The sequence below is a fragment of the Coffea arabica genome, chromosome 1e (genome assembly GCF_036785885.1).
Source record: "Coffea arabica cultivar ET-39 chromosome 1e, Coffea Arabica ET-39 HiFi, whole genome shotgun sequence".
Taxonomy (NCBI): domain Eukaryota; kingdom Viridiplantae; phylum Streptophyta; class Magnoliopsida; order Gentianales; family Rubiaceae; genus Coffea; species Coffea arabica.
The window spans coordinates 33312094-33326582 of record NC_092311.1 but is presented as its reverse complement, the minus strand read 5'-3'; the positions used below and the strand labels follow the sequence as shown (position 1 = coordinate 33326582).

Sequence of the window (14489 nt, the reverse complement as noted above, 5' to 3'; positions counted from 1 at the left end):
TAATCATGCAATACTTTGGTTGTCGAAAATTTACGTCCTAATAATGGTTAGAGTATTTGTGATATTTTGATCTAGAATTAATTGATTACGAATTAGTATAAAGCTTCCTTAAACATTCTTGTTTGATTAATTAAACTATTAAAATCAAGTTTGACCAATATACATAAATCTAACATTTTATATTAATACGAAAAATTTAATCTACCTCTAAAAGTCTTAACTTAGTTTAGCGGAACCAAGGAATTCATAATTTAGAAAATTATATAACTTTCCACATAAACGTGCTTTACGTACTTAATTGCAAACAAGTAGAAGTAGTACTAGGAAATATTAAAGAATAAAAAGAATGCAATTTGTCATACGAAATGTTATTTATAAGCATTTTCAGGGTTCTCACATCCTTCCCTCCTTACAAAGAATTTTGTCCTCAAAATTCACACATTCTGGATAAATAAATCAGGATACTTTTTCTGCATTTCTTCTTCTAACTCCCAAGTTGCTTCTTCGAGTCCATGATTTTTCCACAAAATCTTCACCAGGGGAATTTTCTTATTTCTCAGCTCCTTCATTTCTCTTTCCAGAATCCTGACCGGTCCTTCTTCATATGATAACGTCTCATCCACTTCAATCCCCTCTAGTGGCAACACGTGACTTGGATCAGAATAATATTTCCTAAGCATGGAAACATGGAATACATCATGCATCTTGGCCATGCTTGCAGGCAACTTCAATCGATACGCTACTAACCCAACTTTCTTCAAAATTTCGAAAGGTCCAATATACCTTGGCTTCAGCTTCTTACCTTTCTTAGACACTACCCCGCCCTTTAAGGGTTTAATTCTAAGGAAAACCTTGTCACCTACTTCAAATTCCAAATCCTTCCTCCTTGTGTCGGCGTAGCTCTTTTGTCTACTCTGAACAACTTGAAGCCGTTCTCTGATCAATTTTACTTTCTCCTGGGCTTCTTCTATCCAAGGTATAGCTGTGGGGTCTACGACCTTCTTTTCTCCAACTTCATCCCAATGAATCGGAGATCGACACCTTCTTCCATACAAAGCCTCATAAGGTGCCATCTGGATTGAAGCCTGATAGCTATTATTATAAGCAAATTCCACTAAGGTCATATATTGGCTCCACTTACCTCCAAAATCCAGTATACACGACCTCAGTAGATCCTCCAAAGTCTGAATTGTCCTTTCCGACTGCCCGTCGGTTTGGGGATGGTACGCAGTACTAAACTTCAACTTGGTCCCCAAAGAATCCTGAAATTTCTGCCAGAAGCGCGAGACAAACCTTGGGTCTCGATCAGACACGATACTCACTGGAATACCATGTAACCTTAGGATCTCTTCTGTGTACAACTTGACCAATTTTTCCAATGAGAAACTCATGCTTACAGGTAGGAAGTGTGCAGACTTGGTGAGTCGATCGACTATGACCCAAATCGCATCAAAACCTTTTTGACTTTTAGGTAAGCCCGTTACAAAATCCATTGTTATGTGTTCCCATTTCCATTCAGGGATTTCTAACGGCTGCAATAAACCAGAGGGTTTTTGATGTTTAGCTTTTACTTGTTGGCAGATTAAGCATTTTTGCACAAATGCGGCCACGTCCTTTTTCAAACCTTCCCACCAGTATAATTCCTTTACATCATGATACATCTTGGTCACACCTGGGTGTATGGTATACTTTGATCGATGTGATTCTTCCAAAATTTCTTTTCTTATCTCTTCATCTGACGGAACCACAATTCGATCTTGAAACCTCAATACCCCTTCAGGCCCTAATTTGAAGTCTAATGTTTCCCCTTTTTGTACTTTCTCCAGATTCTTCCGAATCATAGGATCCGTTTTCTGGGCCTCCTTAACACGCTCTAGTAACGGTGACTTCAATGATAAGTTCCCGAATAAAACTTTCAAATTCTCCAAGCGAGGGTTCCAACCACTTATTTCTTCTAACATATCCCACTCTTTTACCATTAACCCTGCTACTTGGGCCTTCCTACTTAGAGCGTCAGCCACCACATTGGCTTTTCCTGGGTGGTAATTAATCGAGTAATCATAATCTTCCAGAAATTCTACCCATCGCCTTTGCCGCAAATTTAGTTCTTTTTGGGAGAACAAATACTTGAGGCTCTTATGATCCGTATAAACCTCAAAAGTCACGCCGTACAAGTAGTGTCTCCATTTCTTCAAGGCGAAAATTACTGCGGCTAGTTCTAGATCGTGAGTTGGGTAGTTTTGCTCGTGGGGTTTCAATTTCCTAGAAGCGTAAGCAACTACCTTACCCATTTGCATTAAAACGCATCCCAGACCTTCTCTGGAAGCATCAGAATATACAGCATAACCTTCACCTCCATCAGGTAGAACCAAAACGGGAGCGGATGTTAACCGCTTCTTTAGTTCCTGAAAACTTGACTCACACTTCGGAGTCCAGACAAACTTAGCCCCTTTCTTGGTTAGCTCAGTCATAGGTCCTGCAATTTTCGAGAAATCCTGGATAAATCGCCTATAATAACCTGCTAAACCCAAGAAACTTCTAACTTCAGTTGGAGTTTCTGGTTGTTTCCAATTCATAACGGCCTCAACTTTTGCCGGGTCCACGGCAATACCATCCTCAGAAACTCTGTGACCTAGAAAAGATATCTCAGTCAACCAAAACTCACACTTGCTGAACTTGGCATATAGTTTATGCTCTCTTAATGTCTGCAAAACCACCTCTAGGTGCTTAGCATGTTCCTCACGAGTCTTAGAGTAGATCAAGATATCATCTATGAAAACCACTACAAACTGGTCCAGGTACTTCTTAAAAATTCTCTGCATCAAGTCCATGAAAGCAGCTGGTGCATTGGTCAATCCAAAAGGCATGACTGCAAACTCAAAATGTCCATATCTTGTACTAAAAGCAGTCTTGGGTATATCTTCCTTCCTGATCTTCAACTGGTAGTACCCTTGCCTCAAATCCAGCTTAGAAAAGACCACTGACCCTTGCAATTGGTCGAACAAGCTATCAATCAACGGTAGAGGGTATTTATTCTTAATTGTAGCCTCATTTAACCCTCGGTAATCGATACACAGCCTCATGCTTCCATCTTTTTTCTTTACAAATAGGACGGGTGCTCCCCAAGGTGAGTCACTCTCCTTCACAAAACCTTTCTCCAATAGATCCTGCAGTTGAATTTTCAATTCTTTTAGCTCGGCAGGAGCCATTCGATACGGGGTCTTAGAAATCGGAGCCGTTCCAGGTACCAAGTCAATCTTAAATTCCACCTCCCTTTCCGGCGGTAGAGTCTTAAGCTCTTCAGGGAACACATCCGGAAACTCTCGTACCACAGGTACATCCTCCAGCTTCACTTGATCACTGGGAGCGTTTATCAAGAAAGCTAAGAAACCTTGCGCTCCTTTAGACAACATTTTCCTTGCTCTAATTCCTGAGATCATAGCAGAAGATGCTAACCTACCCTTAACATCTAACCTCAGGGTTGCTTCACCAGGTATACAAAATTCCACTACTTTTGCTCGACAGTCAAGTTTAGCATGATAATGACCTAGAAAATCCATTCCTATTATAACATCGTAACCTTTTATGTCTAGGCTAATCAGGTCCACTAGCATTTTACGCTCTCCAATCCAGAATTCACAATTCCTATAAGCCAAGCTAGTGATTACATTCTTATTACCCATGGGTGTCCTAACTTCAAGGTCAAAGGGTAATCTAACAGGTTGCACATCTAATCCAGACATAAAGGATGGCTTAACGAAAGAATGGGTTGCCCCAGGGTCAATCAATACTTTAGCTAATCGGTGAAAGATCGGGAGTGTACCTTCCACCACCTCCGAGGAATCAGGTACAGGTTGGTCCCCTAAGGCATACACTCGGGCAGGAACTGTTGGCCGGCCTCCTCCAGAGGTACTTGGTCTAGCGCTTGGGGTAGTCCCACCTGGAATTTTGGGACATCCAGCAACTTGATGCTCGCTACTGCCGCATCTCAAACACTTCCCTAACTTCTTCCAGCAGCTATCCATAGTATGGCCGGGTTTCTTACAGTACGCACAAGTCATTTGGGCAGTTATGGCTCGGCCTCCTTGCGGGGTATTCCTAGGTTGTCCTCTTCCAATCAGTCCCCCTCTAAACCCATTGTTTCTTCCCCCTGCATTCCTTGCCCCGGTTCCCCTTGCTAGTGCACCTCGTGGTGCTCCGGGACTGGTCACTCCGGCGTTTCCTCGGCCCACCTTGGCCGGTGGAGCATTGCCATACGACGGCTCCCGGCTACTGCTGGGAACAAATCTTTTCTTGGCCTGAAAAGATTTCACTTGAGCCCTAGCCACTTCCACTCTCTGAGCTCTTTCGACAGCATCTGCGAAAGTATCTATCCTCACAGCGGCTAAACTTTCCTGTAGTTCTACATTCAAACCCTGCACAAACCTCCGAACACGCCTCTGCTCGGTGGCTATCAACTCAGGTGCAAAGCGGGATAGCTTTGTGAACTGGATTTCATATTCGGCGACACTCATCGCCCCTTGCTTGCATCGAATGAAATCGTCCTCTCTCTTCTCTTGAATGAGAGGCGGAAGGAATTTGGCATTGAACTCCCTTGTGAAGTTCATCCAAGTCCGTGGTGTATGGTTAGTCTCCCAATGAACCCTCACTAGGTTCCACCAGGAGCGAGCAGCTCCCTCAAACTGGAAGGTGGCAAAAGTCACCTTTCGCTCCTCCGTATAGTTTAAGGCGGCGAAGATCTCAGTGATCCTCTCCCACCAGCCTTCGGCCACTTCCGGCTCAGGTCCTCCATAGAATTTGGGAGGTCCAAACTTCAGGAACCTTTCCAATGCCCGATCATCGGAATCAACTGGGCCTCCCTGATGGCGCCCTGGTCCAGCAGCTTGGTGTTCAGTCAAGCGCTCTAGGACGTCAGTGATACGGTTAATAGCGGTGGCCACTCCGTCTCCGGCCCCACCCTCTTGCCTTTGGTCTGGATTGACCTCGGGCTCTCTATCTCTACCCGCTTCCGGGTGTTGTCTAGTGGGTCTCCCGCGGCCCCTTCCTACCACTTGGCGATCCATGATCTAAGTTATGCCTATTATGGAAGGATCAAACGATTAGGCGTAGAGTTATTTATTTAGGCTTGGTAACATTCCCTTAGTAAATAAAATCGTTATGGAATGGAAGACAAGTAAGTAAAACACTTAGCATATATTTTCGGATGAAAGTCATACAAATAATAGGTTGGGACAATCCCAAAAGTAAGGCACATCACTAGCAAAAATACATACAAATAGTCCCTTAAACAAAAATTAAAGGTATGGTGCCTCAGAAGCAAGTCATCCGCCTAGACAAAACTTGATGATCTAGCTAATGTCCCCCTATTCTACCCCTACATATCTAATATAGTCAAATCGATCCAAGCCTATCCCTCCGCAGGGCTATCAGGAGCTATGTCCTCCTCCGGATCCTCCTCCGGGTCCTCCTCTGGATCCTCCTCCGGATCCTCCTCTGGGTCCTCCTGCTCGACACTCTGAAGGATGCTCGTGGCCTCGTCTATCATCATCGCGGCATCAGCCCTGATACCGACGCTCCTATCACGAATCCTCTCAGCCAATCGGGTCACCCTCGTCCTCTGACGTGCTATCTCTACGCGGGCAGCCTCCAGCCTAGCATGCTCCGCTGCTATCCTCTGCTCTAACTCCGCTATGCGGTCGAACTGAGTGTCCACCATGATACTCAGCACTTCTACATCCTGGGACAAGGTGAAGTTAGCGTCCCTCAGATGGCGGCGCTCATCATCCAGGGATAGTACTAGCTCATTGGGGTAGGCATACATAGCCCTACACTGGCACCGAGGATGCCTATCCGCTGGGGTATAACGTATATGGGCTCCTCCACCTCGTGGTCTGTAAGAGATGGACCTAAGGGGCTCTATGTGTCCATTTGACGCCCCATTACCATTAGCGTGTCCGTTACCATTCTCCATACCTGGAAAAGAGTTGAAGCTTAGAGGTTAGAACTCAAATAGCTAATTAGATCAGCATCACTTAAAATATATTCAATTCTTACTTCTAAAAGTTCGGGGTTTCTAACTCGTATAGTATATCTCTCAAATAACCTTACTATCCTAGGCTCTGATACCACCTGTGGCGACCCCACTTCCCCCTGAGGCGAACCAAAGGGTTGGCGGGCCGTCTGCCCAGCTCTCGCCAGGACTCACGCGAGCAATCTAACCCGAATCCTTTCAGAGAATAACCTAATATATTGCAAAACAACTTTTCCCGAATAGGATCATCCTTAAAGCCACATTAACTTCAGAGATAACATTGACAAAGATAACCAGTCGGTGCTCTTAAACGTCCTACGTGCTACATACCAGAGTATAAAGTCGCACCAAACTGGATAGATACATATATAAATTCCAAATATAATTTACAAACCAAGTAATCGAATTGGGGTTTACACATATTCCAGCTTCCAGTGGCAATCCAAGATGAAAAGTACAATGCTTAGATTACAATCCGCTACAAACCGCAAATTACAATCAAATCATTCAAGTTCAACCATAAGAAATACAAACTGCGCAAATACTTTCAATCTTCCCATCCTGTAAGGAAAACAAATAAACGTGGGGTGAGCTAAAGCTCAGTGGCGCCCCAAGACATGCAGTCACGCAAATCAAACAACGAGTAATAACATAAACAAGTTTAACAAATAGGAAAGCGTTTAACAGCACAAGGTAGCATACAGGGGCTCTCAGGAGCCATTTTCCTTGCTTGAACACCGTTCATCGTAGTTGACCCTCCGTCAACTCTCACTACCTATAATCCATGTAGATCCACTCATTTTAATCCTAACCCGTCACCATTCATACCTCTACTCCGGGCCCGCACTTCGTCTACCGACGCAGTATACTCGAGATATACCCGTAATAAAATTTGTCGAAGGATTCACCCAACGACTTTATTGTAGTTCGATTCAGGTGCCGAGGGATTCACCCAACGACGTAACTACATTTAGACTCAAGGACTTATGAGAAAAATGATTCACGCAAGTCACCACTAGAACGGCTAGTGCGATGAAGTACACACTGCTCATTTCGATGGATCAAAACTCATTTTGCAATCTATCACATATCGAGTCAAGAAAGTGCTTAATTCAAGTAGGAAAGAACAGGCAGGGACACTCACCAAGAGTGAAGTTCAGGTATTAGGTTGGGGATCGAATTCCGCATCCTCGAGAAATCCTAGAAACCAAATTTTGAAATCATAAGTTTCTATTTAGTTTTTAGCTTAATCGTAAAAGAATTTATTTAGTTTAATACTGGTTACTTCCTCAAGGAATTTCCAAAAATCTAGTTAGATTGAAGCTTGGCAAAGGGAGTAAAAGTGTTTCTTTCCTTTATACTTAGAGAAGGTAACTAGTATTACTTACTAGAAACAAGTCGATAACTTCTCAAAACAAAGTTAGAAGGTTACTTTGAATATTTCTCTAAACTACGGCTTTTTGCAAAAACTATCCGTAAAACTATTTTCCTCTAGAATAGGGTTTCTTGCCGTGCAAGTATCCCAAGCTTTTCACTAAAGTTGGTAAAACTCGAATTTTGAAACTTTCTTATAGTTGGCTATCCAAGTGCAAAGTTTAGGGAAAGAAAAGAATTAAACTAAGACTTAGAGTTTCCGAAAGCTATACAACTTATTTTTTTTCTAGAGTTATCAAGGCTAGTTTGAGCGGTAGGAAATTATTGAATTGGGAAGTTTTAGGCACAACGCTAGATATAGAGTTTTATAATATAATGCTAGCTGGAGAGTATTTTTGGTTAATATTTGAACGTAGCTACTTGAATTCGTAAGGTCTATACAATTTCCCCGCTCCGATTCCATTTCGAAATCACAATACAGATCAAAGTATGGCAAAAATCACATAGCACGTTACTAGGGCTTCGTCAATCATTAGCCCTAGCTTTCAACAATTGCAGTCCCGAATAAAACAAAATAGTCAACCAAGGCTTCATCAATCATTAGCACTTGGTTTCAGCAACCCAATATAAGCAAATAAAATAAAAGTGAAGTCCCAAGACATTCTAGCAATTAATTTCCGTCATCCAGTAATACTTTATAAAAAAAAATCATTTCAATGGCTAAGGGTTTCATCAATCATTAGCCCTTAGCACTCAACCAGTAATTCTTGTGACAACCAAGCTAACATATCAAATATTTAAATCTACTAACAGTTATTTAGAACCAAAGATCACATTTGCAGCAGCCTCCTATTCAGGTATTTGATCCAAAGCCAAGAGATACCATCCACAATATCACATTGTCACCCCAAAATTCAAATACATGACCATCTCAAGGTATTATAAAGTAACTTCAAAAGTAGTACAATTTTTCCACAGTTCCAAGATATATAAAGAAGTCAATACGTAACTCTTTATCACTCAAAGCCAAGTCTGGAAAATTTTCCAGTTTTTCCATAGCTACACTTTACTTATATCCAAATCGAATTCCCAAGATATTAAATGGTTTATTTCCAAACAGATTTTACAGCCTACGTGTGCCTACTTTATCATGCATCTCAGGTTCTTAACATCCCAGAAACAATTCAAAAATCTATCTAGAAAACCGCGGTTGAATCTTGTATGGAGAAATTTTCTGTTTTCACCTTATTTATTCGGGTGAGTTAGGCTATTAAACTCTCACATTCTCATGCGATGACTTAGCTAAACAGTGCACAATTTCCATTCAGGTGTTGAAGCTAAACCACCGTTATAATCTTCAAAATTTCCAGGTTCAAGTTAACGGTAATTCACAAAGGAATTCCAGCAATAGCAATGATTCCAAAATAGAATTTTTCTTTGGTTAAAACAGGATTTTTGGTACTCTATTAGTTCTTGAAAACATGTAGCTAGCTAGTACAGATTTCCAAAACAAATCCAGGTTCATACTATAACCGTATTCATCAAACCCAAATCCAGAATTTATATCTACTAAGTTCGGATGATGGTTCATGAAATAATTTTCTGTTTTCATTTTTATTTTCCTGGTTAGCCAAGCTACAAAATCTTATGCAAACTTCAATTAACATGTTGTTAACTTAGTTAATCATATACATTAACTCATAAAAGCCCCATAATCATAGATTGAGAGCTAAAAATTCAATTCCAGGTCTCGTAAATTTCAGGTCATACAAATTCCCAATTCACTTAAACCAGAATTTTTCTTCCAAGTTCCCAATTTCATTATCCACTCGTGCAACTCAACGTGCAGGCCCTTAGCTATTTTATCTTCCCTTAGTTAGCTAAGATAATAACCACAGCTCATCAAAATTAGGCTAATTAAACAAATCAGTCCTTAGTCATGCTCGGCATAAGATTGACATCAAACCAGAATTTCTTAGGTTCTTTCATTCATTAATTAACTTCATGGAATTTACATGCAGGGTCTTAGACATCATGAACATTGAGATTCACTCGGCTACTTACACTTGAGAGCTCAAGTGATCACAAGCAAGTAGAATTTCAGTTGCATTTCCAAACCATTCTTCTCGGCAGATTCATGCACAACCAAAACAGAATTTCTTCCTTCCTAAATTCATTATCGGAGGATCTAACATGGACATGCAAAATAGTAAACGTTTTCCTTAGCCAGTAATTCATTCATTAAATCCCCACACAAGCTCGGTTTATGACAGTTTAGCAGGTTAAAGTTGCATTATCGAATTCAGCCCACGATCATTCTGTTTTCCTCAACCAGAAATTTTCCCAAATTTTATTTCATCATCTATTCGCACCCAGTCAACATGCAAATCGATAGATAACTTCATCCCCTATTAGATGATCATAGCTATAAGTTCCAGAACAACAAACTGGAGCCAGGTGAGGCTGCATTGCCCAAATCAATCCTCGGCAGCAATCAATTACCTTAGAACAGAATTTTTCCTAAGCTTCTCAACGTGACATCCGAACACTTAGATTGACATGCATGACCTTTGAACATCATGTTTAGTGTTAAGTGACCGTATATAAGAGCTCAGATTACCTCAGGGAAAAATTTAAAGCTGCAATTCTAATTCGGCTACTTCGGCAGACTGCAATCAAAATTCCAGCAGCCTTGATCTTAGTTTTTCCGGATTTTTCCTTGGATTATACGTGGATTTAGAGGCTCAAGGTTAACATGCAATAGCTTAGCCTCTGATTAATATATTTTAGTTTAGAAATTGATTTCCAAAAATGACATCATTCAGCCAAGAATTCCAGAACTAGTCGATCATCCACGGTAGATTAAAGGTGACCAGATTTTTAAGTCCATTAAAATTTTTCTAGCTAATCCCTGCTCACTCGACATCTGCAAAGCTTAAACAACCTCTTAACCAGTTTCATTGGAGTTCAGAAATCACCTCACAGCAAGCTAAGGTGTCGGACAGAAAATTAGAGAAGTTTCCTTCCTCTCGGCTCTCACTCCCGAAGTAGAATCTGGTTGCAGCTGATGGTTGTTGGTCGAAGATGGTGATGGCCAGCAACTCCTACAACTTCCACTAGCTCTCCCCTTCCTCTCCTCTAGCTCACGAACAGAAATGGAAGATATTGTAGCTCGGTCTCTTCCTCTCTACTCTGGCGATGATAACAATGTGGGAGTAGAGGGTTATCTGAGGTTGAAGGTGAGCAGAGGTTATGGTTTGAGGTTGTGAAGTGGTGCTGCGGATTTGAGGGAGGTTGAGTGTCGACAGAGGTGGTGTGCTGCAATGGTGAAGTGTGTGATTGGCCGGCTGAGGTGGTGGAGCTGCAGTTGGCCGAATGGGGTGGCTGGTGATCATGATGTCCGGGAGTTGTTTGGGTTGCAGAAATTGGTTATGGCCGTGGGTGGTTTTTTTTTTTTTTTGTGAAATGGTGAGGGATATTTTAGTCTTTTCACTACTACTCCAATTAGCCACTTAAGTCCTTGGTCCTAGCTTAGCTCCAAAAATTGTCCCCAAAGTGATTTGAACGCCTAATTGAATCGCTAATCATGCAATACTTTGGTTGTCGAAAATTTACGTCCTAATAATGGTTAGAGTATTTGTGATATTTTGATCTAGAATTAATTGATTACGAATTAGTATAAAGCTTCCTTAAACATTCTTGTTTGATTAATTAAACTATTAAAATCAAGTTTGACCAATATACATAAATCTAACATTTTATATTAATACGAAAAATTTAATCTACCTCTAAAAGTCTTAACTTAGTTTAGCGGAACCAAGGAATTCATAATTTAGAAAATTATATAACTTTCCACATAAACGTGCTTTACGTACTTAATTGCAAACAAGTAGAAGTAGTACTAGGAAATATTAAAGAATAAAAAGAATGCAATTTGTCATACGAAATGTTATTTATAAGCATTTTCAGGGTTCTCACAGACTCACTCACTCATTTCAAATAAAATAGGTTACAACCTCAAGAGTAAAGGACATAACAGTTCCCAAACTTGGAATGTACATGTACATTCATTTCTATTCCAAACATTCGTACAATCCCAATTATAACAAAAGATATGAATTCCAGATACATTCAACTCTCACCGAGCACTAGCGCGAATACAATCGCAAAATTTCAAAAACTCGACTATGTTAGCCTATACCAGTCTCACGCCCTCGCTCGTACCCCCTGTAAGAAAAACAAATTTAACGGAATAGGGTGAGTTAAAGCTCAGTGAGGTTCCAAATAGCAAGTTGACCATTAGTTAAAAGTGCAAGTATCAAAGTAGCAAAGTAACGAGCATAACAAATTCATAAACGTGAGCAATAACACGTCAAGTAGCAAATCTAAAAATGCTAGAGTGTAAAGTTTTTTAAAAGAAACAATAACACTATGAGTAACAATCAAAGTATAAGGATACAGATGGCTCTCAAGAGCCAAATTCCCGTTGCTTCACCATAACTTGATCAAGTAGTAGTCAACTCATCGTCAACTATCAAGTAAAGTAACCACTCTAGTAGTGCCCCACTTAACGCTAATCTCTGTCCACCTTTCAACCCCCTCACCGGGCCCGAACGTCAAGATAAATACGTGTGGTAATACTCGAGCATACCGATTAGTCGAGAAAATATCACTCCACTCGACAAAACTAGAGACCCATGGTTCATTATCTAATCGACCAAACCCTTACCGGCTCGACTCGATTAACTAGCCAGTGGAGTTTGGGTTCCCAAGTAGTCAACATAGTCGATGACCAATCGACTTAGTCAAGAGAAAAAGTACAGAGACGGGAATGAGAAGCACCTCCCACTCGGATTGAGTGTGATACATACTACCGCTCAGCACTTACAAATCAAGCACAAGTACAAATACAAGTACAGGTCAATGCAAATCAAGTTACTTGTACAAGCATAAATGAGATATCAAGTGTTTAGTTGAATTAGGTCAAGTGCGATAAAGTACACACTTGCACGACCAAACCAAGTAAATCTTATCCGATCACGTTGGTAAAGAATTTAAATCAAGTATCAAGTTCAATCATGTATCTGGAAGCACTCACCAAAGGTCTAGTGCATTTCAAAATCACGTTCAACTCCAATTCCTTGGTTGGAGTCCAAATCTGTGATAAAATATCATTTAAGAATAGGAGTTTCGCTTCAAAAAAAATCAAATAAATGAAACTTGTTTAAGTGGTGGCTATATGGCTTATCAAACTCTAGAAAACTCATGCTCGCTCTTTAGTTTCGATAGAGAAGTGATTTATATTCTTGAAGTCACACTTAGTATAAAACGCGAGAAAATCGTCTTTTAAAGGGTCGCTACTTTTACTTGTTAAAGGGTACGAGTTTCGGCAAAATTTTTAACTTTTGTACCTCTTACTAAAGAAAACTCAAATACCATAAACAAGTGAAGTTCGTTTCAATCTCGAGTCATCGTTCAAGTCTCAAGTTCACTCATCTAACCCTGAAGCGAAAATTTAGGCAGCATGCCCTTTGTATTTAGTTATTTTTCAGCCATTTATGGCTTCATTATTTTCCTCAAGTCAGTCCAAATTCAACACATAAGCAATCTGAACACAATACCTCTTCAGCTAGGCTCAATGTCATCCAAATACAAGTCAATTCGAGCAATGAAACCATAAAAATCAAAGCTGGACACTAGTATTAACGAAGAATGTCTAAGTAGCAGGTTTGTCATCTTTCGGCTTTTTGGTCACAACTGAAACTGCCCTTATCGGATTGGGGTATATTTTAGGGCATTTCGAAACTAAGACAGAGAACTACATTTCCTATGAAAACATCGACACCTAGTTCTTGCATTTTCAAGATCCAATATTTGAAATCTCAGAGAAAATAGAAAGCTGCCTGTGAAAACAGATAGCTAACTCAATTCCCTACAACTTTTATATTTTGAGCAAGAACTGATTTGGCCTTTATCATGGACGAATATGTGTGATGACTCACAAAATTTATCTATTTTAAACTCCTAATTCTAGGTCATTTAATTATTTAATTTCCTGTTTGCCCCAAATATTATTTTCTAATATTTTTAGACCTAATTACATGGATCTATAGCTTAGTTATATTTTTAAAGTGACTTGTTTTAAAATTTAATTTTTGGAAGCTCGTTAAGTGCGATTAGTGGATGCGCGTTTGGAGACAATAATCGATTCGAGAATACAATAAACTTAAAAAATTGGAGACTTGTACATTAGTTTTAAAATAGGTATTTTATGCCTAAGTGTTCAAGTGTTAGATAGTTATACTATCGTTATAAGAATTTCTTGGAGATTTCGCTTTATCGCGCAAAAATTGAAAGTACGCGTTTTTACACGCGTGATATAATTGAGGAACTTAAGACCATTATTAGACCATTAAGAGTAAATAATAATAGTATGAATACAAGTGCATTAGAGGTTTAGTGCACTAGTGAAATAAACTCGAGAGGAATCGAGCACGAAACGCGCGCGAACTCGCACTATTGAAGGGTTGACTTTTGGACAAATTGAGGCCACACCTTTTAGCATCTCTTGGAAGCTTCATTTGCATTGCACATTCTCTCTCTCCAGCTCCAAACAGCCGTGCACCCTCAAGAGCAAAGAACCAAACTTGCTTCATCAATTTATTCTTCATTTCTTGCACCAATCCTTCACCAAATCACCTCAAATTTTACGTACAACTTGCTAAACACTTGGTGAACAACATTAGCTAGGAAGAGAGCTTGCTTTCCAAGGTTTTGTTGAGTTTCAAGAGATCAAAAATTTCTGTCTTGCTCATCCAAAGAGGTAATGAACGATCAACCTCAAAATCTCAGTTTATAGAAGTTATATTACACTCATGAGCTCTTGGATTCTCATGGGTAGTTTTAAATTGTTAGAAATTTGGTGTGCGGGTTCTATGAACTCCCACTATGGCTTGATGGACTGATTTGTTGTGTTTTGATGTTATTAATGTTGGATTAGTGTTTAATTAGTGGACATGAGTGATATTATGGATGAAAGTTCAAAGGGGCTTGATGGACTGATTTGTTGTGTTTTGATGTTATT

The 14489-nt window shown here is 40.1% G+C and overlaps 1 protein-coding gene across 1 annotated transcript in view; it reads right to left on the bottom strand.

Moving 5' to 3' along the window:
• Positions 1-434: 434 nt before the first annotated feature.
• LOC140016747 (uncharacterized) overlaps positions 435-14489 on the bottom strand; it is a 35176-nt gene continuing 21121 nt past the window's right edge. Inside the window, exons 2-5 of the mRNA XM_072070443.1 lie at positions 5513-5973; positions 3074-5066; positions 924-2869; positions 435-824 (exon numbers count right to left, since the gene is read on the bottom strand). Of these exons, the coding sequence (XP_071926544.1) occupies positions 435-824; positions 924-2869; positions 3074-5066; positions 5513-5973 (4790 nt within the window). The remainder of the gene's footprint in view (positions 825-923; positions 2870-3073; positions 5067-5512; positions 5974-14489) is intronic.